Below are 23,745 nucleotides of genomic sequence, written 5' to 3' on the forward strand. Positions count from 1 at the left end.
GAAATTTGAAGCGTCATTATAGGAAAAATGTTTTGAGCGTTTGAGTTTTAAATTTTTATTAAATGGCGTTAACGATTTATCCTCGAACCAGGTATATCTATGATAATATAAGGTATTATGAATAATGATAACTACATGCAATGTTTTTGGAAAAATTGATTAACCATGCCTTATGCAAAATGCGTCCGAACTGAAAAATAAAATATTTGTTTCAAAATAGAATATATGACAATATATAAATATAATACATCCTATACTGACAAATCATCTCCGTTCAGAATAGTTTTTCGTATACAATGATACCTATTATTGCATTCAAATCTAACCTACCCTAGTCAGAGGTCCACCCCACCACCTTATGTACAGCAGAGCGACATCCACTTACCCGCTTTTTTTATTTTTGAATATTTTGTTGGTTCAAAATAAATTATTTTTTCATCATTTAATTTTAATTTAAACATGACGAATACTTAATTAAATATATACTATTTAAACAAAAATTGAATTCTTTTCGACATTAACTAATAATAATAATATTTAATAACCGTTCCATTGTCTAATGACCGTCCTACTCCATGTTTGTTCTATAACCTTCTTAGTTCTTGTAAACATTTCAGTACAGCCTATTCAATGTTGATGATGTTGACGCTGATCAAGATTGTCTAAAAAATGTGAATTCCACAGGCCTTGAAACCCTGTCAAGAGCTTCTTGTACAATGTAAAGTCTTTATTACGTTTTCCACTGTGGCTACTTTTTAGGCGTTCCATCAATAGCGAGGTTTTACCCTCTATTTTCAAAATAAGGTATTTAAATCTAGCGATAAGGCTGATGTACAAAATTATAGACCCGCTTTAATTTTGAGCCACATATCTAAACTTTTTGAACTATTAGTTCTGAGAAGTATCCAACCACATATAACTCATCAATTCTAATCGATTAGTAATATGGGTTCAGACCTGGTTGCACGCGCGGCCACTATGAATTTAATGGTAGGTATTTAACAATATTGTTTTTGGGGCTATCGAAAAGTACATCCAAGTAGATGTTATTTTCACAGACTTTACTAAAGTTTTTATTAGAGTTGACACCATGGCTGCCTAATTGAGATCCTATTTAAATCTAGGGTTAATGAGCCACTGCTATTGTGATTCAAATCCTATCTGTCTAATAGAGTTCAATGAGTTTATGTATTCAGCTGCAAATCCTCCATAACTAAGGTTAACTCTTCTGAAGTTCGTCAGGGAGGTCTTCATCTCCGATTTCGTTTTATTTCTATGCAAATTACATTAAGGAGGTTGTCAAAAACTAAGAACTACTCATGTTTGCCAACTACTTAAAACTTTTTAGGAAAATTGAAAACTTATCTGACTCCACTGCACTCAAGAATAATCTTAACAACCTGGTCTCGTGGTTTAATACTCGTAGTATTGGACTACTATTTAATGTAAAAAAAAAAATGTCATTTTTAAGGCATCGCTTCTCAATTAATTATACTTACTCAATCGACGGTTCAAATGTAAGTTCTGTGGATAGCAAGAAAGAATAAGGTATTATTTTTTTTTTTTTTATACGGATTTTAGTTTTGATTCCCATACTGGAATGATATTATGTTGCAAACTTTTAAAACGCTTGAGTAATAAGACATATATCGTAGGAGTTCAATTTATCTTCTTAATTGAAAACTTTGGATTGCTCATTATTGGTTCGTTCCCTACTACAGAATGCATCTTTCTTATAGGACCCTTATACGCTAACTTACTCTGTCAATAATAACGTGTTCAGAGACTATTCTTATCTTGCGCAGCATTCATATTAAAAATAAAAATAAAAATATTTATAATATGTAATTAATACAATTAGTTCGAATATTAAAATATTAAGGAGAAAATATGGCGTCAAAGGATCTCTGTTTACAATAAACTAAGTTTAAAAATGTGTTATAATTTTATTTCGCTTACTACTCGTTTTTTTTTTTTTTTTCTATAATACATTTGAAAATCTTGTTCGATATTAAAATTATAGCACAAACTTTAGTTACCATGTTTGTGCAGATTATATTCAGTAAATCGTGTATCTTCTTTTTAATTTCATCAATATTAAGTTGGTTAAGTTTATCAAGGTGACTAGATAAATATAATATTAATTATTGTTATTATAAGTTATATAATATCATAGTATACTATAAGCAACATTTAATCATTTGATCAGTAGTTTGACGTTTTTCATGAGTAAATATTTAAGTGCGCTCGGAAGACGTATACCAAGGTTTCCTATATTGAATGCCTATACACACAAAATAGAAAAACCGGTTTTTTTAATAATTGTTTGGTACAAAAAAAAAAATCACAAGTTTACCAAACAAAATAATTTTATTTAACTTCTTGCAGCATTTCATTCTGCATTTGCCTAAGCATGTGTTTTAAGTACATAAATGATTTTTAAATTTTTATTGCAAAACCAAAATGTTTTAATTTACACAATAATAATATTCAAAATATACTTAAAGTTCCATATATTTAGTATAACCATCGTTTGAAATTACGCTGAAGACATAATGCATGGTTCATTTACTTCATCATTATTTAGGTGTTTTCCATGTATCATCCAATGGTAAGCGTCCACTAGTTGGTAATTTTTTAAGATATTTCTAAATGTAAATAACCAAATGAACCCAAAAGCTGTACACATGGCTATTGCTACATAGTATCCATCCACATGAATCCCACAAGTTCCTCCATTTGTAATGCATAGCTAAAAAAGAAATATTAAAAAATCAACTTAAAAATATGAATTTTTAATTATGGATATTTTATGTTCACTAAATTTGTTCAACGATTATGTATATTTATTATAGTTATTGCAGTCAAAATATTCAATGATATCTTACATTTTTTAAATCTTTCGTGTAACAGGTATTTTCGACATTATTAGTACACTCGCTTAAAGTTAAAATATCAATCAGTCTCAAAACAAATGTATTTGGTATTAACCATCCCAAAAAGTAAAATGTATTGTATAGTGTCATGTACGTTCCGCCAAAACGGGGATCACTTATTTTACAAAAGAATGCAATTAGTGTCAGCATCAAAAATAAACTCAACATCTAAAACAAAATTTAAAATTTAATATTATTATTTATTTTTAAAAACCCATAACTTAAATAAATACTGTTTAACGTCAAAAAAACAAATAATTATAATATTATATTATACTTATTATTAGCATAAATAATAATATAATCTTATGATAATTTATTATTATAAACTATACTATTGATACTTGTACAGTTTCTACTTGAAACTTTATACCAACTCAAAAGTTGGTTTGACTATTAATTTGAACGTATTATTCTAATAAATATCTCTACATATAACTCCTTATTTTATATAGAGGTATCATACGAATTCAATTAATTAAAATATGTATATATATATATATTATATAATATAATAGTTACAATTTAGGACTAGCTTGAAACAATATATTAGGTATACAATTTAAGGCGTTACATTTAAAGGGCTATTTAAAACAAGGAAATAATACTACCTAACTGATATAGATTTATTAACTCACCTCGTTTATAAGAGATACCAATCCTAATATTAGATAATAATATAACGGTATGGTAATAATAGGTCCATCTTTGTATATTAAACTTGGTGTATAATAAACCAACACAGAGAATAAAACACCACAAATTAATCTGAAAAATATTTTGTTAAAACAATATATTATGCTGCTATTTCATTAGACACATAAAATACAATAATATCATACATAGTGACAAGTTACTAGTGTTTTGCAGGTAAATACATTTACGGCAATGTGTTATTTCACAGATTATATTATATTATAAAAACAAAAATGTTCACTGAAACTTATTTTTTAAACCATTTTTTCTCTCATCTTTCAAGTCATGCCCCCTTCACCCGTTCGCAAGTTAAACTCCAAAAACACAAATCGTTAGTACTTACGTGAATAACACGAAAATTCCATTTCCCTATAACAAGCTAGAATATGTGCCTACACACAGGTGAAAGTTGATTTTTTGTGTAGCAGCATTTATCACTCCTTAATCCTTATATTATTTAATCGTTTTTATTGATTCAGCAACCATGCATGTTATATATATTATTAAATATTTATATATTATACTCATTATTTTATACTTATGTAACACCAACATAAGTAAACAATCTATTAAAAAAAAACATTTTGGCATTTTCTGTTAGTTCAGTTACCTATACTTTTTTTTAAATGATTATTTATTATGTTTATATCTTTTTTTTAATCAACACGATATCAAGGCAACACTGTATTCCTCAAAATAAGAAATTAAAAATGATTTTTCATCACACAAAAATTATGAATAATCAATTTAATAGATTATATAAAAAAAAACTAAAAAAAAAAAAAAAAAAAAAGGCTATAACTCATCATAATCATATTATGCCCTGTGGTCATTAATATCAAAAACTATCAGAAAGTGGCTTGGTATGGCGTGGTGACTGGCTTCGTTCACGAATGTGATCTGAGTATTAGCACCGGCCAGTGCCACTAGTTCCTGGATAAGTGACCACATGGGTTCTTAGTAGCAAAATTCTTGCCACTGTAGACGTGTTTCTAACTAACTGTATCAACTGTACCACTCGTAACCCCTACAATAGAAAAACCTCAAGTATATGACCTCAGATTTCGAAGCCTTAACTTAAAAAAAAAATAAATACATATCAGAAAATATATTTTTATTAAAGCCCAACAATCATTCAACACGATTTTTATGTTAAACGCATTTACTTAGAAGTTTTAATTCTTTAATAATAAGTAGTGAAATATACAACGTTGATACCTTATTATTTGTTCATTAGTAAATATTAATTATGCTCGGTTAGTAAAATTGGTTAGATGATAACGGTTTTAATATATCAAATAATTAAAATAATTATAACTAAAACTCGATATTACCTTTATAGCTTATAGTTTAGCTGTTTCATTTATCCAAGTAACATTCAAGTTTCGTAAATTCTTACGTACACATTTTCGACATTTTGTACTTAGCTAGGCACACTGGCACATAGCGCTTGGGAATAGTAAGACGAACTAAGATCATACAAGTTTACAACCTTTTTTGGTTGGCAATGAATACGGATTATTATAGTTTTATCTTTACAAGATCAAAACTACACTATAATAAAAAAAAATTATTGGTTACGCAATGTGTGTAAGTGAATGGTTAAATGAAGATTTCGGACTAGTGCATTTATTTAGCACAAACCTAATTTGAATATTTATCACATAAATTATAAAAATAAGTTTCATATAAATATGTTTCTGTATGGGTTATCTGAATAAAATTGATATATTTTTATATTACTTAACATAGTTAAGTATAGAGTAATTGAATAGATTTCAAACTTTTATAATTACCTATAAGAAGTATCAATCTAACCGTAAACCTACATATATATAGTAGTTTGACTTTAAAGTCTTTAAGATAATCAATCATATGCTATTCTTGACAGTACTAAGACGACATGATTGTATATGTTTTATATTTAATTATTCATTTTTTTATTAAAATTGAATTTCTGATTAACTAGGTCCTTGAGTTTCATTAAAATGTGTTTAAAATTTATATTTTTTATTAGTCCTGCGGGTTTTTACCAATACTATTTTTACTACCATATGTTAATATAAAATATTTATTATATATATTATATACTGTCTATGCTATATATTGTGAAATATACTTTCTAACATCATTTATTATAATTTATAATTATAATTAAAATAATTGAATATGTTTAATTTCGTTATGTCAAAATTAATTGGGTCATTCGGAATTATTATTTGTTTTTTAGATAAAGATGTTATTTAATATTCAAATAGGAATATTATTATTATTTTCAGCTGACAAACGGTCCAACTCACGCACTTATGATAATAGCACTTGTTAATAGTAACCTTGTATAATTATTGCTGGAAATATTGCAATTCATGTTTAAAATATTTCAGAGGCCTTCAAAACACGGATAGGAATGATAATATTGCTTTCGTAGTATTCTCATCTATTCAAATTATTGTATAATACCATTGCATATCGATTAACATAAAACTTAGCTTAAGTTATCCATGATAATGTGAAGATATGTAGTGTTAGTTTATTCCCGTAGTTACGAAAGACAAGTGCACACGATTCTTAACGTTATTATAACTGACTACAAATGTAGATATTTTATGCATCACCCATATAAAATAATATAAAAATCATGCTTGACTATATTGCTTACCATATCATTAAAATTTATAAATTTCATTATACTTACAATATAATAAATTACTTTTATTTACCTGATAGGCGTAATTTTCAGATGGTAACTCATTGGTGTGGAACTAGTAACATATTTACATACAAATATTGGAAAAACGAATTTCATGACATACATTACTGAAGTGATCATCATAATGTCATCCTTAGGTATACCAGCATCAATTAATTTCAAATTTGTTACAGATTCCGAAGCAGTAAATCCCATCTAGAATACAAAGACATAGCGTTTTAAATAAAATGGACTACAGAGAAACTATTTTTTATTAATAACTTCCCGCAATTGGGGAAATCTATCTTTAGTGAAACTGTATAAATATCACATTATAAGAATACTTGTATATTCCATTCTATCGATAAAGAAACATTAACTGTTAAATGTCAACATCATAATACAATAATGTTAATAATATATTTATAATATAATATCCTCAGTTGGACCATTATAGTGTATTTATTAATGTGATTTATTCTGGATGACCAATAAATTATTATTAAATATGCTAAAAAAAAAAAATTCTGATAATTTTTAATTGAATCAATAGGTGACTTATTATGAAATGTACCTATATCGGTAGTGTTATGTTTTTAAATTTTAAAGTGCTCAAATTTCGAAATCGATGCTTCAAATATATTTATAGTCAATTCTATGAATCTCATCCGCTAAAAGACATTAAATATGCATGAAATTACACACTAAAATACGAGAACATTTAAATGGTTTCAAAAATATGTAAATTTATGGAAAATCTATTTGATAAAATTAATTCACGATTATAAATAATATATAATAGCTTAAAACGTAATAAATAGTATGCAAAGAATATTCTGACTGCATATATATATATATATATTATACATAACTTTTTTTATCAAAAAAATTTAAATGACCTAGCTTTAAAAATATGTATGTATGTATATATTTTTGAAAAATGTAGATGTACATAATGAATATTTTAAACAATATATTATATTCAAGTACAATATTGGTATTCGATTTAGCCAAATCTATAATTTTGCAACCAAATATTAACTAAAAGCTAGATAAGTATATGCCTTGATATGAACTGAATAAAATACACTAAAATAAGCGAAATAAAATTTTGTATTTTTGAATAGTTAAATCAAATTTGAGTCTTATTTATTTTTAATTTAGAATAAAATATACAACATCATTATATTCACAGCCCTGTCACTCTGTTGATAGTTTTAGTAAATATCATTCATATATTCGTATGTAATATTAATATACATGCAAGATTATTTATCAAGTATTATAAATCTCTATAAGGATTACATTTTATATGCATGTATATAAAAAAAAAATGTTTTAATTATGGCATGGAATCAATAAACATTTTATAATCATTTTGAATGTCTTTGTATAATATTAAAATAAACATTCTGAGAACATTTGAGGTCTCCAAGATTGTAAAAAATGGATAAATTAATGCGATCAGTTGTGGTTTATCCAGTGAATTTCCCAAAAGGCCAGGGTTTATTGACAGGTTTTTGCGTACAAAAGAGGTGTACCTCGTATCTCCACTCAGATATAGGTACATATTATAATTTTATTTGGATCATAAAATTATAAAAAAAAAAAACATTAGAGGTTATATTATTTTCAAACAAATACTAAATAGTCAAATAAAACAAATACAATTCTTAATTTAATGTTAAAAATAAAATGTGTTGTATACTTAGCCGTTTTGGTATACATTTATTGTAATAATATTACTGTATTTAAGTCAGAGTTTAAATTAAATAGATATTCGTCAGTAGGTATGTTTTGTTATTATTATTCACCTTTATTGTCAGCAATGCTACTGCCAATACTCTAACACGAGGTAGCTTTATAATGTCCCACAATAGTATATAATTCTCAAATACGCTGATTTTTTTGTGGTTATCTTCCAATTTATGCTTTTCACTTTTAAACAATCCAATGAATACTGTTACCATCAAAATTATGATAGCCCAAATACTAAAAAAACCTAAGTAAATAAAATATAAGACAAAAATGATTGCAATTATTATAATAATAGACTCATGAAAATATTTAAATAGTCAATAGTCAGTTTCAAAAATTTCGATAAAATAAACGTACCTGTGCTTAGTTAAGAATATAGTGTGAACGAATCGAAACAAAAACAAAAAATATGTATTAATGTAATTAAAAAAAAAAACCGTTAGGTAATAAAAAGAAACCGGAAAAAATGATGGCCCTTCCTGCATAGGAGCAATTTAAATTTTTTCTTAGTGGGTTGAACAATAGTAAGCCAAACAGATCAGTGGGTGATAAAAAGTGGGTGTGGATAATGATACACCATATAATGTACCTTTACTGTAATAATTAGAACATGTATTGTTAAGCAAATCACAATACAATTAAAGATTAAAAATAACTAATAATCTTTTAAAAATTGTTAGAAATGACCAAAATATAAAAGTATGCTTCTGATAAATTAATTAAAAATCTGCATACTTTGTTTATCATATCTACACAAAAAGTTATAATATTTAAGAACAGTTGTGTATGAACAAAGAAATTATAAAAAACTTATACTACTCAAAGTATAATGTAAGTATTTTAATGAAAAATTGATTCTAACAAAAATAAGTCAAATATCCACTAAAATGTTGTACATATATTAAATTTTATTTTATTTCCATACTTTTCATAGTCATAATTCCTCCTGTGCCGAGATTCGTTCCGAAATATTTGACACTGAACTCCTCAGATACCAGCAAAGTAAAACAAACCGAACCAGAGAACATGCCAATTGGTACTCCTATAGAAGGACACACTGAGGCATAACTCACGTTTTTCCTAAAGAGAAAATAAAATAAGAAAAATGTTAAAGCTCAATAATTTTAAATAATATAGAAACCCATTGCGTTAGGTACTTACTTTTTCAACACCGTCAGCGACCATCCATCGACGACGATGTCTTGTGTCGCGGACAAAAAGTTAACAACGAAGACCATCCGCACTATCATCGTAAGATTTGGTCGTCCCGTCTCAGGCAACCAATTATCCATATTGAAGGCCATATAAAAAAATGTGACCCCTGTTCGATGTCAAAAATAGTTGAACATTTCTAGGTTTACATGTATTAAAGAGTGAATAATTCGTAAACTTTCTTTATTAAAGTATGAGTATCGTGTTGATATTTTATGTCAACATATTGAAAAACATTTAATTAACTAAAATAATGTTGTTTTTAAATATACAGTAGAACCTCTCTAATCCGTCACCTCCGGGACTGGGGGTGTGGTCGGAACGCGAAAAAGGTCGGATTATCAGAATATACAGAACATTTTTATTTATATATTACATACAAGATTATATTAGAAATTTATTATATTTTACAATACTTAAAAAAAAAACTAATTATAGATTTTTGTTTAGCAAATGACATTTTAGACTTAGCTAAGACTAATAAGGGAAATATTAAACTAGCAATTAATTGTATATATCTTTTATAAAATGGAAAATCTAAATTGTACTTTTTAAATTACATACATAGTATTCATATCAATAATACTATGGTCGGATCAACCGGAGCGGCGGATTAGCCGAGGGCGTACGAGAGGGGTTCTACTGTATTTCAAATATTTGATTGATCGTAGGCACTCTGTTTTTCTATAATATTGTGCCTAGTATTATCATACCTTGATAGGTATGTGCTGAAAAAATTAAATTTACATACCCAATAATAGTTGAAGAGGTAATAGCCAGGATTTTCGTCTACCAATCGAGTTTATATAGAGTGCGTCTATAATTGGAGCCCATAAGAGTTTAATACTATAAGGCCATAATGCCATACTAAATGATGCCTAAAATAAAACAAACAATAATATTCTATAATTAATTAATATAAATCCCCGACGCATTTTCATCATTTTACAAACAGTAAATCAAGCAATTAGTCTAAAGTTATTTTTTAATTTGTTTTATAATATTTGATAAAAAAATTTGTATCTAATTAAAGATGTTAGACATAAATAAAATGAAAACTCAATATGGACAATTTTATCGTTTCTACATTGCAAATATTAAAAGTGCATAAAGTAATTAAAATTTTTTTTGTATGGTGATTTTTAATTTTAAAAATAATTATTTTATGAAACCTTAAAAAATAATGTTTAAGAGGACGTTACACCTGCATACGATGTCCCTTACAAACGCGTATAATGTGGTATATTGTACGTTCTCAATAATCTATTTAACTCTGTTATGATTTAAATTATCAAAATTATAATTAATTATAAAAATTAAAATGGTATATTTTTTTGAGCATTTTAAACTACTCATAACTTGCTTTAAGATAAAAATCTAAAAAAATCTACGAGGCTCACTAGATAATATTCGCGCTCCTAAATTTGATAATAAGTCAATTCGGTCTTAAATTAAATATCCTTGAGTTAAATAAATTATTGAGAATGTAAAATTTGTCATTTTATGCGTTTGAAAGAAACAGAGAACACATGCGGGTGTAGCGCCCTCTAAAATTAAAATAAATTCACTTTATCTAAGTTAACAAACATATAATTTTGTTTTTTATACTATAAAAATATGTTTCATTGTTACTTAAGGTGAACAAAGTAATTTTTATAAAATAATGAAGTATCGTATAATTTAAAAATAGTATATATATGCACTTACTTGATCATCATAGGTTACCATTTTTTTGCTCTGTAAAATCAACGGAAGAGCCGTAGATACGCCTATAGGAAATCCTTGTATTGTGTATAGTATTATTAATAGGATTAAATTCAACCGATCTCCGTCCAAGTTTGGCTTTTCTGACTTAGATTTGAGTGGCACTTCATATACTTCAACTGATTCATCTTTGTGTTTGGTTGATTTAAACATAGTTTATTATTATATTATAGAACTTGGTCGTTAACAAACGATTTGATTTGTAAATTTGACTAGAGAACACGGATCGGTGATACTAAACAAAATAGTGCAATTTTATTTGAATTTGTCCATATAATAATTATTTTCTATTATATGGTATATTATAATCATAAAAAAATACAAAATGGTAACACATTAGTTTTAATAAGTATTGGTAAGTGCCTATATAATAATATCCATTTAATTTAATATTTAATAGAAATACAGTATTATATAAATTATTTGTTGTAGAGATAACATTTGTAATTTAACATAATTTTCTCGAACGTATTAAATATTATTATTGTTATATATATTTTTTTTAATTGTTATCTTCTGAAACACTGAGTTATTCATAAAGTAAGAATTTTGTGAACAATTATTCTGAACGTGTTTGCCTCCACCCAATAAAGATTTAAGATAAATATGAAAAAAAAAATTGAGTTATTTAATTATGATGCCTTACGTGTGAGTTAAAAACGAAAAAACGTTTAAGACATTATAATATTATCCATCGCTCGATTTATTAAACATCCTGAGAATGATGCAATTAATGTAAAGATTTCCCGCGATCTTTAGATGGGCTAAGAAAGGTATAATAGTGGGTACGACGATGAACGGTCAAAGTCCTACGTTAGACTGAAAGGTTTATAGCCAGTACCTATTTGATGTTGGAACGATACTAAATTTTTAAAACCAGTTATCCGCAGCGTCTGGCTACACGGAATGTTATCGGTTAACGGTTGCGACCTTCGCCCTTAGATGATGTCCAGTTTCATTTTCACTGATTTTATGGTTATTATATAACATGTACATCTAGCCAGCCGGAACCACGAGGTTGAGGTAAGTTCGCGAGGAATGTGCAAAGTACGAGCTGCAACAGTTAATCATTTGGCGTGCCAATTATTGGATGTGTTCAAGCCTTTGAGGTGAGTTACGAGCAACATTAAACACGCGTCCAAAGGAATGTCACTAGTGTAATAGTAAATAATAATTATAATAATATATCATATTATGTAGATACGTCTTGTTAGCTGAACTGATGTAAAAATAAAAAACATTACTTTTACAAAAATCAAACACGAAAATGCGCAATAAAGTACCGGTCGTCCATAATTTATTTATTTTAATATTATTCACCGCCCGAAGATTTTAATTATAATTATTATTATAGTTATTAACAACGTATTATACATTATTATTATCACTATAACTTATTAGTTATTAACAACGTATTACATATTATTATTATCATTACTACTTATTAGTTATTACATTATACGTATACATATTATTATGTATACGCAATATTACGTAGGTATATACACATATGAGGGTATATGTACAATAATAATAATTAACATATTGATTGGAAGTGAATTTAATATATAGGTAGGTACTGATTATAATAAAAATAAATAAAATAAGAGAACAAAAAAAAATCACAATTACTCACATATTTGACCATCATAAATCAAGTCAGAGTTGGTCACATAATATTAGATATTATCAGTTGTAACCGTATTCTCACTAATCCGCGGAATCAGGGTGCTGAATCGCCAGGTTATGGTAGCACGAATTCGTGATGGTCAGGTTAATGGTTAATCGCAACTACAGTGATCGCGTTGGATTAGACGAAATACCTAAATAGCGGTGTCAAATATAATTATACTTCTGACGAACTAGAAGTTAGAAACCACAGTATTTCTGGTATGAGCAAACTGTCTTATAGTTCACAAGTGTTGCTGTCTGATAAACTGCAAACGAACAATGAAATACTGGTACTGGTAAGAGTTATGTTAATCGATGGAACCGATTATGCCATTGATATCGTAGTCATCTGAAATTTTTATCTACACTCGAAAGTATAACTATTTAAAAAATACAAATCTCGGTTCACATAAGAGTAGTGAAAAAATATTTTGTCTAAAACGAGTTTGCTTCCTCGTGGGTTTTCTTCTCGGTTTCCCAGGATATTTCGAGAAAATACAATAACAGTCACACTGTGGCCTTTTAAATTTGTATTCGTGTACGATTTACCATTCGTTCAATATGTGGACCACATTATTATTTTTAATTTTAACGAAACAAAAATAATTGAATTCTTTAGAAACTGATGTTTTTATATTTTCTTTCGGTAGATTTAACAAAAAAAAAAAAAAAAAAATTATAATGGAATAAAAAACAAAATGTCCAATTATCTAAAATACGTCGTAGGACTATTCAACACTCCCAAAAAAAAAAAAAAAAAAAAAAAAAAACGACAACAGGAAAAAATGTTATTCAATATGACGTTTTGAAACCATGAGGTTGAAATAAATTAAGGATTATCAAGGTTGTAATATTATTTATAAGTAGGTAGGCTACGTTAAATAAACAAAATAATACTAGGAATTTGTTTTTCTGCGTGCGTGTGTATGTGTGTGTGTTTTTTTAACAGATTAAAATAATATCATGTAGCAAAATATCTTTGGCGTCAACGACTAGGTAGGTCGTTAGCCGATAAAATTATGTTATTAGGTTCTAATTATATTTTATATTTTATTTGTGATTATAGTTTCATTTAGTAATGAATAGAAATGTCGTGTGTGATGCGAGTGTGACCTACTCGAAGGCGTTTAATTATGACCACGTTATTTCCTGTGTTCTACGACTTGTTTGGGAAACGGTAGGTCTTGTAAATTAATGGATTTGTAAATCAAACCGTTTATGAGTATGATCCGCATATGATATCGATTATGTGGGTGGCCGAAGGAAAACAAAACATCCAAGCCTCCCACCCCCGCCGCCGCAGAGTCGATAATAGTTTCACATACATAAGTGGGACGATGCAAACCAGTACCGAAACTAAATACATAGTAAGTATTGTATAACTCTAAATAATTGTATTGTGCGTGGTCGAGTACAATGACCTAGGTATATTTTTTGGTAATAACCACGTTATTGCCCTGTTGTTGTTAATTTTAGAAAACTGGTTTCAAATTCAAATTGAGGTTTCCATCCAAATCAAATAATTTAACGGATGGCCGTGTTTTGTTTGATCCAAGCCATCAACTATCTAAAAATCTCGTGCAGTGATAGTTTCTTCTTAAAAAAAGAATGACACTCGAACTTTTCATAAAATTCCTTTCCCAAACAGTTTTTTTTTTTTTTCATAAAGCTTCTCATCGTTTGCTAAATTTAGACGATTGACCAAAGGAATTCGTCTAAAGAAAGATTAATTAAACCTATACTTGCAATGTCGTAATTTTTTTTCCAATAAATATACTAGGGACTCTATTTTATAATATGGATATAATATGAGTGGCTCCGCATTAATCGCTCGAGAAGTAACTATAATGCACACTAGCCATGGTAGACTTTATCAACGTGAAAGCGTTCTTTATAAATATAATTTTAACTTTTAACTCTTAAAGATATTCAGGATCGGTAAAATCAAATTTATTTCAACACTTTTTCAATGGAGTATAATATATATTATATTATAAATGTAAAACTTAAATTTCTGTATTACTAACTAATTTAATTAGCTATGCATTCCTACATCACGTATTTTGACGATTGTCGGTATCTCGATATACTAAATACCACCTCTAGCTTTATACCTAATCATTCTAATAAAATATGATTAATGTGGTGTGTGATTTTTTTTTTATTAAAAACTCACGCCTGTAATATACAATACGTAAATTAATGCAAACCTATTGCCCGCCAGTTGACAATACTTGTTTCTGCGCCGTCAGCCAATGTCCATTAACTAATTCGTAATATTGTTCGTATGCAATTTAAGTTTTAAGCAGTTTTATAATATGTTTGTACTTTAACCAAAAAAACGAAAAAAGTTTCGTTGTTGTTTGCGTGTCACTTAAATATAATATCATAATATTATAGTAGCTGATTACAGTCGAATTGAAATGTTCAATGTTTGTGTGACAACTAAATATATTAAAAATTGAATTATTAGTTTAATCTCACCATTCAAGTACTCAACAGTTCACACCTTGATGGCATGATACATATACATAGGTATAGGTTAGAATGTTAGATCAGGATACGGGTATTACAGAAGAATATATTATACTATAAAGTAGGCGGCCTGTTGGTATGTACGAGAACAAACACAGTGCACCAGACACCCTGCTTAAAAAAAAATAAAAAATGGTAAATACGATCCTGATAATCTGGTTAGTGAATAATTTTCATTGAGACACGGAGCACCTATATATAGTGTATACATTATGTTATACATATATATATATATATATATATATCATATGCATAATATTATCTTATATATTGGTACGTATTTTAATGTATAAGACGTGAAGTGAATATTTTCTTAACGGGTTAGTTCAGGAACAACTTGTCCACTCGGAACGCTTATATTTTTAATTTATAGATCCTAGCGCTACACAGAAGATTTTAGCCATGGTTCCGATTGAGTGGGTATATTAAAAATGTTCAAAATAACACGACATAATGTCTGAAATCATTGGAACGAAAAGCTACAGTTCCTTGCCAATATAAATATATTACACTTTAATATACTTAATATATGGCTGAAATGTAGTGATTAAACTGCGAGTATAGCTGCGTTATTTCATTGAAGATTTATACTTGCCTTTACTCCAGACAACATTTCAACGACATTCGTCGGCGCGCTTTGTTTTTAAATGGTCTACTTAACCACACCGGGGAATCTAAATTTGTTCGTACACTGTACAGTTGTTCTAAATACCACTTTGAATTTATTTTTTCAATAATTTTTTATCCGAATTCCGGGAATACGTTTTGCAGACAAGTTCAAATAATTTATGTTGTGACCGCCGACCGTTGAACAGCACGCAATATTACATAATATTACATAAAACAATATAGGTACGTGGCATAATTAAATCAAAAGTAGAAAACCTGATTTTTTTTTATACTTTTATGTGCCCAAAAAAAAAACTAGCTGTGATATTGAGGTTTATATTGGTATAAGTAGGTTTTAAATTTATGTCGTGACATATTTTGTAAATAAAGTTAATCAAATCAAATAGGAAATAGATAAATATTTATCACTCAGCTGGTACATTATATAATATTTGCGTAGAAGTACATATTATGCTATTATTATTTATTATTATTATTTTTTAAATTTAAAATAATTCTCGATTATTATTACCGTATTATATAATAGTTTTACAGGTATTTTAATAATAACTTACATACATACATTAATAATACAACAACGACATGCACTATAACGGCCACAACATGTTTTTTTTGAAAATCACTATAATTAGTATACTACTCGTTATATTGTAATTATTTTAATTAATTTATCTTTTGAAATGTAATGTTATTTTAATTTTAAATTTGACCAACTTGTTACGGAACATTAACACCAAGGATGTTCTGAAAAGTAAAAAAAAAAGCACCAATATAATAGTTTATCGTTTATCGGTATAATCGTTTTTAAAACAAATCTTTCGAACTGAAATAAAGATTATAAATACCAGCGCGTGTGCATGGTTTAATTACAAATCACTTTAATATATTAGATTCAAAAAAAAACTTTCAATTTATATAACTCTTTTTAAACCTTTCTTAGCGTACGGGCTAGAGCTTTGCAAAAATCATATATAGTTAAAAGATTTCAAGTTTTCCAAAGTATTGTGGCCCGGACAATATCTAATGCACCGCCGTTTATCCTCAACATGTAATTTGAAATAGTAGGCAAGTATAGTCAAACTCTTGCTGTACAATTGTTAGTGACGAATGTATCTCATCATCGAATAAATCACTTTGATCTGTGTTTGTTAAATTTTTCATACAAAAATATGATTCTGTGCAGAAGAGGTCTGTCAGACTGTATTGAAATCTATTTTGTTATTATAAGGTATGAATAGGAAAAAGCTTAATATTAGTCTAAATCATTGAAAATATCAGTTTGAATAAAATATTATCAATATTTATACCAAATTGCTAAATTACCAAAAGACAGACGACTAACATGGTAAGCTCACCTCAAGAATAAACGCAAAAAGTTGAATTCAAGACTGCACCCACTAAGTAAGGTCACTCCTGCGCTCAAATCTAACATTAAACATTAAAATTTTATTATACAAAACTCTCATACAACCACTTTGGGCATACGGGATGGTAGTATGGGGGTCTGCCAAAAAATCAAACAAGAGAACCATCCAAGTCTTCCAAAATATCTGCTGTCGTCTAATTACAGGTGCACCTTATTGGTATGTCTCCAATAACATTATAAACCCTGATCTCAAAATACGCTCTGTCAACGATACAGCCACTCTATATTACAAACGCTTCCACGCAAAACTTCAATCCAACCCCAACCAGCTCATCAAGGACCTTGCTACACCAGCACTTCCCGGAAATCCAACCAGACGACTCATGCGGAACTGATACCGTGACTTAAAATTTTTATAAATTGCTCAAATAAAATGTCATTGTAATAAATTGTAAATATTATTGTAAAGCCACTAGGTGTCTCTAATGAGAGATTTCCTAACATGTTATCTTTAGTTTACAGTTTTTCTTTTTTTTCACCATAATCTATATCAGAGAAAAAATTACAGTTAAAATTAAAGCTTTATTATTGATACAGACGGTGGCAAGGGACAAAAAAATTATTTAACATGCATCCATCGTAAAGCTAATAAACATTCACAGTCCACTCAGAGTCTAAAGCCAAGAGAGTCAGAGTAATGTAGTGTTTATATGTATGGTAATGATATACTATTAATATTTATGCTACAAATTTGTGTTAAGCTCGGTGTATTTTTTAATTTGTTTAAGTCAAATATACCAGACATGAGGTATTATAATAATAGCTTTTTAGTTATAAATCTTATCGATCGTTTACTTGTTTATATACTCGTATATATTTAATATTATGTATATTTCAATCAAAAAACTCATTCACTATTTTTTCATTACTTCCCACGGCAATAAAAACTAGGTCTAATCTTATACATTAAAATGTATAACACTCGTATAAGACGTAGATGCTAATCAGAAGAGAAAAGGATCACTCAACCCTCTAATCAGTATAATGGAAATTAATATTATCATGGAGAGTTATAGCTTATAAATTATATGTCCAGAATTCCATCTATTTTGTAGATAACCATGAAATAATCGTATTATTTTATATTAAAATTAATGATAGTTACACAAAACAGCAATACATTTATTGACAGAAAAAGAACTGAAACGAGAAGATAATGTGATTAATTTCAACGCTATTATCTTTATAATATTTTTTATGAAAATTAAAAACTTTTAAAAATGTCAATATAAACCACTATTAATTTCATATTTATAAAATATAATTTATAAGAGAATAAGAACGGAATAAATACAATGTATGGTCTCTTGTGCCGGATCTAGGTTAATATTTTGTCATTTAGCAACCAAAAATGATAACAAAATACTTATAATTAAAATAAATAAATTATAAATATTTAATTATAAGATACTCGGATAAGTACTCTTAAAAATAAAACTCCTTCGGTTGCAATTACAATTCATATTTCCATACCTACCAACTTAATACTTATAGATACCTAAAATATTCTAATGAGGAAAAAATATCTACAAGTGAATACACAAATATTAATGTGGTCATTTTTTATGATCATCGGATGATATTTACGTGCATATTATATTAATCGATTTACCTTTATAATTATTTTATAATAAATTATTATCCGATAAAATATTGTTAAAAGTATTGGTATTAAATAATATTCAAATCATAATCATATTATTAGGTACAAAACGGCTTTATTTTATAGTACTTATTAACTATTTCTGAACTTTTGATTTTTATTAATATTATCAATAAGCTTTATTTTAATTCGAAATCTATGTAAAACTAATCCTTTCAATATTCCTTCATCAGTCATCTTAGATTAGTAATAAAAAATACAAAACGTACCTTAAATGATTTGGTCTGCTACTTTGCTGATTTGTTGCTTACGAATGTATTAACAATAAAAAAATAAGAAAATATATCGACGTGAGCTGTACATCTTACGGCTGAAATACCTAAGAAAATATTATACCCAGGGATGGGCTAATTCCGATTTCCCTACATCCGGCCTTGTCACTATATATCTACCAACAGACTAGTAAGTGGTAAATCGTGTGATCTACCGGTAACCGATTTTAAATTCCTATAACCATTTCATGTACTGGTAATTAGTTTGTACTATAGTCTATAATACTTACATACTAAAACCATGTTGTTGTATCGAGTAAAATAATTCTTGAATGACATCGCTATAAATTATGAATATAGTAATTTTGTTTTATAGTAAGATATGACTGAATTTTGTGTGTGTGTGTGTACTTAAAATATATGTACCTACTCTGATGGAAAATTATCGACTGTTTTATTATTTATTAAACTCGTTTTCTTTTGCATCTTTTAATTTATTAATTGTTCAGACTACGTCCCACTTGTACGGTTCTGAGCTAACTGTCATTGTATAAGAAGTATTGCATTTCGGTGAATACGGATAAGCTAATTAATGGGATACATGGACGTTTTCCAGCGTGCTCCATGCACGTCATTTGGTATAAATTGGCACCTGTTTTTATTTTTTATAACCCCATTTTTAGTCTGAAAAAAATGTTAAAACGCCAAGATGTGTTTTTAATCTACTATTGAGTCTGTGTTATCTTTTTTTTTTTATTTAAACATTTTGTCTGTGATCCAACCATTGAGGAAATAACTTTAATAGTACCAAGATGAAACTGATAACAATACCTAGTCAATAATTATAATATATTGCGTTATAAGGAACAAACAACAATAAAAAGATAATTATACATAGCACAAAATGTTGCGCGTATTAATTATTAAAACCACAGAGCATAAACTAAGAGTCTTTATCGTTAAGCTGTGATATTAATAATTTCCATGAACGTATCCATCAAAAATAATTGTTTGCCTTACTAGGTGTCAACATTCTAAATCTCATCGTCGACATACTGCAGTTAAAACACTATAATAATTAATAGCTATATATAGCTCCTATAGTTGGCTCAGTAATGGTTTTGAAATTGCGTGAAATCATTTTGGTACCATGAATATATAAAAAAAAAACTGAAATGATTCATCCTTAGAATTTTAATACCTCTTGTCGTATATCCTGAGATATAATATTGTGTTCAATTATAGACATTTCGTGAATTATGTATGATTAATATAGGCACTATTTATTATTACTGCACATAATTACATAAATAACAATTTAATTTATATAGTTTAATCCAAAATATTAATACACAAATAGGTATTAGATTTATAGTACAGTATGAATTATGAAAAAAAAAACAATTTTTTTTTAATGAATTGCATGGAGTATTCAGTATATTAGAATATTGTCCATGGACGTCGAGATATTTGCGTCACGTCACCGGCTATGGTGCGGCGTCTAAGCTAGGTATAATATTATTATGTTTTCCTCGCCCACATTTTATAAAAACATTTCGCCACATAACGCAACGCCTGGACAGTCGTGGAGAAGGGAACAGTGGCGTTTTGGTCCTAATAAATTAGAGCTAATATTATTATTATTATGTATATACTGTCATTGATTTCAAATAGATACATACCTGTATAAATCAATGCTACCGTACAATAACCAACATATTATTTCAATTATTTCAACAATACTACCATAATAATTAAATGAAAACTTGTTTTGTAATGAATGATATTGTTGATACATGCAAATATGTTTTTTCAAATTAAATATTATACAAATTATTATAATAAAATATTCACATAGTGAGTGTCGATTTTTTTGTACAAATAACAGTGAATTCGAAATGAGTTCCGTTATTTTTATAGACCGAGTTGAGTACCAACGTTTAACTATTTACCTATAAAAGATCATCAAGTGTCCGAATCGTGTTCTGACATTTATCGTATTAAGTTATGATAATTAATGAAAGATAAATGTTCGTGAAAAGCTACTGGCTAAGTAAACTTGTACATAAACAACTTGCTGTAAAATGTAAATTATATAAATAATGCTCCGACAACTGAAGATTTAAATTTAATGAGACAAAATATTCACCATGCCGGACCATCTTCAGTATCAAAATTACCTAAGAACACGAATGACGTTCATACCATTTAAAATTCAAAAATATCAACTATTTAGAAATAATGAATCATAATATATTTTTCATTTTAAAGAGCCTGATTTAAAATGTTTATTATTTTTGTTTATCAAAAATTAAAGATATTTGATTAATTTTATGTAATTTTTTAATACATTTATATGATATATTTTCACTAGGGACTCGACTGTTTAAGTAATTTGTGTTTTTAAATGAGTCCACTGTGGCACTGTAACAGTCAATTATTTTATTACCTACTTGTTCTACCTATATTGCTGTAAATCGTAGAAGACTCTAACTGACTATACTGGGCAAGTATTGAACAATTTTTGTACTCTCAAATTAGTTATAATAAACGGTTTTTAAATAGTATAATAAACAGATTATTTAAGCACAATAATATTTTTTTTCCATTTATTATTAATAATATTAAAATCGAATTGTTTTAAAATTCAAACGTACCCATTACGTTGGACACAGTCTCGGACCGGACGCTACCACCATTCTAATTCTTAGAAAAACCAACCTATATGTATAATAAAATTTAAAAAAAAATGTGTGTATACTAATTGTGACTAATACCTTTGTTGCTGATGTTAAATATTATGATAAATAAATAAAAAATAATATTTTATTTTATTTTTATTCAGAACGTTTACTACAGATTTTTTCATTTCTTAAATGAATAAAGCATGTGTAGTATTTCTGGAATGTATAAAATGAATTTTTTTTAATTCTTTGCTACATATAAGGGCATAAGATAATAATTACATGATAGAATCATTTATCTCTCCGAGTCTCATCATTTCTTACATTTTTATAATACCTGATGTGAAACCCGAAGTCCATCAATCATTATAATGGATATATAAGTATTTATTGAGCTCAATATCGCCCATATAAATATATAATCATGATAAATAATTGAATTCTTGATGACCCGATTTCCATTCATATGGCTCGATTTCCTTATTTCCTTTTTTGTAACAATATTTTAAACCCATGATGTAAATAAAATTTAGTTTTTATCTGCATTATGATTTTAACGATATCTATTATAATAGAAAATATTTGTCTATAAAGTACATATAAAAAATATATGCACAAAAAATATTAAACGCCAAATTTACTTCCAAAATATATCTATCTATTTAAGGTTATATATTTTTAAATATATATATATTATTTTAAATAAATGATGGCGAACATTATAATAGGGGATAAACAATGTCAACCGCAATGGAAATAAGATCAAAAAACACTACTATCTATTATTACAATTAAGCTGAGTGCGAATGTATTTAAAATTATCGTCCATTACAGGAGAGTAGTTAGGTATCATTATAATACTATTATACTATCTAAGCAATTTATATCATGTCTTTGCCCCTCAAAAGGGTATACCCAAGATTAATATAAATATAAAAAAAAGTGTATTAGTATATAATTATGTTAACCTTGGAGTAAACGTACGATCAGCTTAATTTAATAATACCCTTTGCTAAATAACTAATTACATTATATCAATAACGTATATTTATAAGTTATTTGGTCATGATAATTGGTAATTGCTATCGCACTAAACAACGGGTTTAATTTTAGCATAAAAGTAAAAATATCAAATTATTTAAATGCGAACAAAAATAACATTGTTCATTTGAGTATATAATATTGCGTTAAAGTTTTTATTACTGTATTTATGAACTAACATTTTTTCTTTCGTATACGAAATCGTTGTCCTTTTATCACGTGAAAACAATTGTAAAATAATATACATTTTAAAATTTTTACTTTCGTAATTGTCGAAATACCCACGCGTTCATTACGATAAAGTGATAAAAAAAACCCACAAAATAGGATTTATATAAAAAAATATGACTACTTTATCTTTGAAGTAGGTATTTAAAAATATTCACTTCTTTGCGTACTAAAATATTTAAAATGCAATTTGTATACGTATATTGAAAATTTCACGAGACATACTCGACTGTATAGTTAACTTTTCTACATTTAAAATACCTAAACAGAAAATACAAATATTAATTTCATTTAAATAGTAAAAATCCGTTCTTTAGTTATCACTTATTACTTTTCAATAAAATATAATTTAAAGGCAAATTTTTTAACCTTTTTACTACTAGATTGCTTACATGATATTAAAACATTTTGTTTTACTTTACAACAACAAAAAATACTTGATAAAACAAACTTAATATTTACCAACATATGTTTAGAAAAATATACTTTAATAATTCATTCTACATGAATTGATGAATTATAAGCAATATAAATGAATACCTGGCAATGATTAGTTTTATTCTGTTGTTCGGCAGTGTCGTAATGAAACGGTCAAGGTAC

At 27.5% G+C, this 23,745-nt stretch overlaps 2 protein-coding genes across 4 annotated transcripts in view; one reads left to right on the forward strand and one right to left on the reverse strand.

Annotated features, from left to right (window-relative positions):
• Nucleotides 1-2,351: 2,351 nt before the first annotated feature.
• Nucleotides 2,352-12,921, reverse strand: LOC107163052 (acetyl-coenzyme A transporter 1-like). Of its 3 annotated transcripts, XM_015510279.2 has the most exons (11): nt 12,692-12,921; nt 11,897-12,109; nt 10,999-11,290; nt 10,043-10,169; nt 9,241-9,400; nt 9,005-9,159; nt 8,136-8,323; nt 6,353-6,537; nt 3,575-3,704; nt 2,889-3,104; nt 2,352-2,752 (listed from the first exon to the last, which is right to left on the reverse strand). In XM_015510279.2, the coding sequence occupies exons 3-11, from the start codon at nt 11,206-11,208 to the stop codon at nt 2,540-2,542; spliced, it is 1,584 nt and encodes a 527-aa protein (XP_015365765.1). In that variant the 5' UTR covers nt 11,209-11,290; nt 11,897-12,109; nt 12,692-12,921; the 3' UTR covers nt 2,352-2,539. The 3 variants fall into 3 exon arrangements, with proteins under 3 accessions (XP_015365765.1, XP_015365766.1, XP_015365764.1); XM_015510280.2 differs by lacking the exon at nt 11,897-12,109; XM_015510278.2 differs by lacking the exons at nt 11,897-12,109; nt 12,692-12,921 and adding an exon at nt 11,702-11,890.
• Nucleotides 12,922-13,779: 858 nt separating this feature from the next.
• The window catches only part of LOC149056460 (uncharacterized), a 29,929-nt gene continuing 19,963 nt past the window's right edge, over nt 13,780-23,745 (forward strand). Inside the window, exon 1 of the mRNA XM_089227623.1 lies at nt 13,780-14,093. Coding sequence (XP_089083749.1) covers nt 13,962-14,093 — 132 coding nt within the window. The 5' untranslated portion in view covers nt 13,780-13,961. The remainder of the gene's footprint in view (nt 14,094-23,745) is intronic.

The sequence above is a fragment of the Diuraphis noxia genome, unplaced genomic scaffold (genome assembly GCF_037042655.1).
Source record: "Diuraphis noxia isolate RWA-SAM2 unplaced genomic scaffold, SU_Dnox_SAM2 contig0004, whole genome shotgun sequence".
NCBI lineage: Eukaryota > Metazoa > Arthropoda > Insecta > Hemiptera > Aphididae > Diuraphis > Diuraphis noxia.

What these genes read in the sequence shown, in the direction of transcription:
- LOC107163052 (XM_015510280.2), bottom strand. Translation starts at nt 11,208, where the DNA reads ATGTTTAAATCAACCAAACACAAAGATGAATCAGTTGAAGTATATGAA. An exon ending in TCGCTGACGGTGTTGAAAAA is followed by an intron (nt 9,160 to 9,240) that starts GTAAGTACCTAA and finishes TTTTCTCTTTAG; the next exon opens with GAAAAACGTGAGTTATGCCT. An exon ending in TAGCATTGCTGACAATAAAG is followed by an intron (nt 6,538 to 8,135) that starts GTGAATAATAAT and finishes TTTGTATTCTAG; the next exon opens with ATGGGATTTACTGCTTCGGA.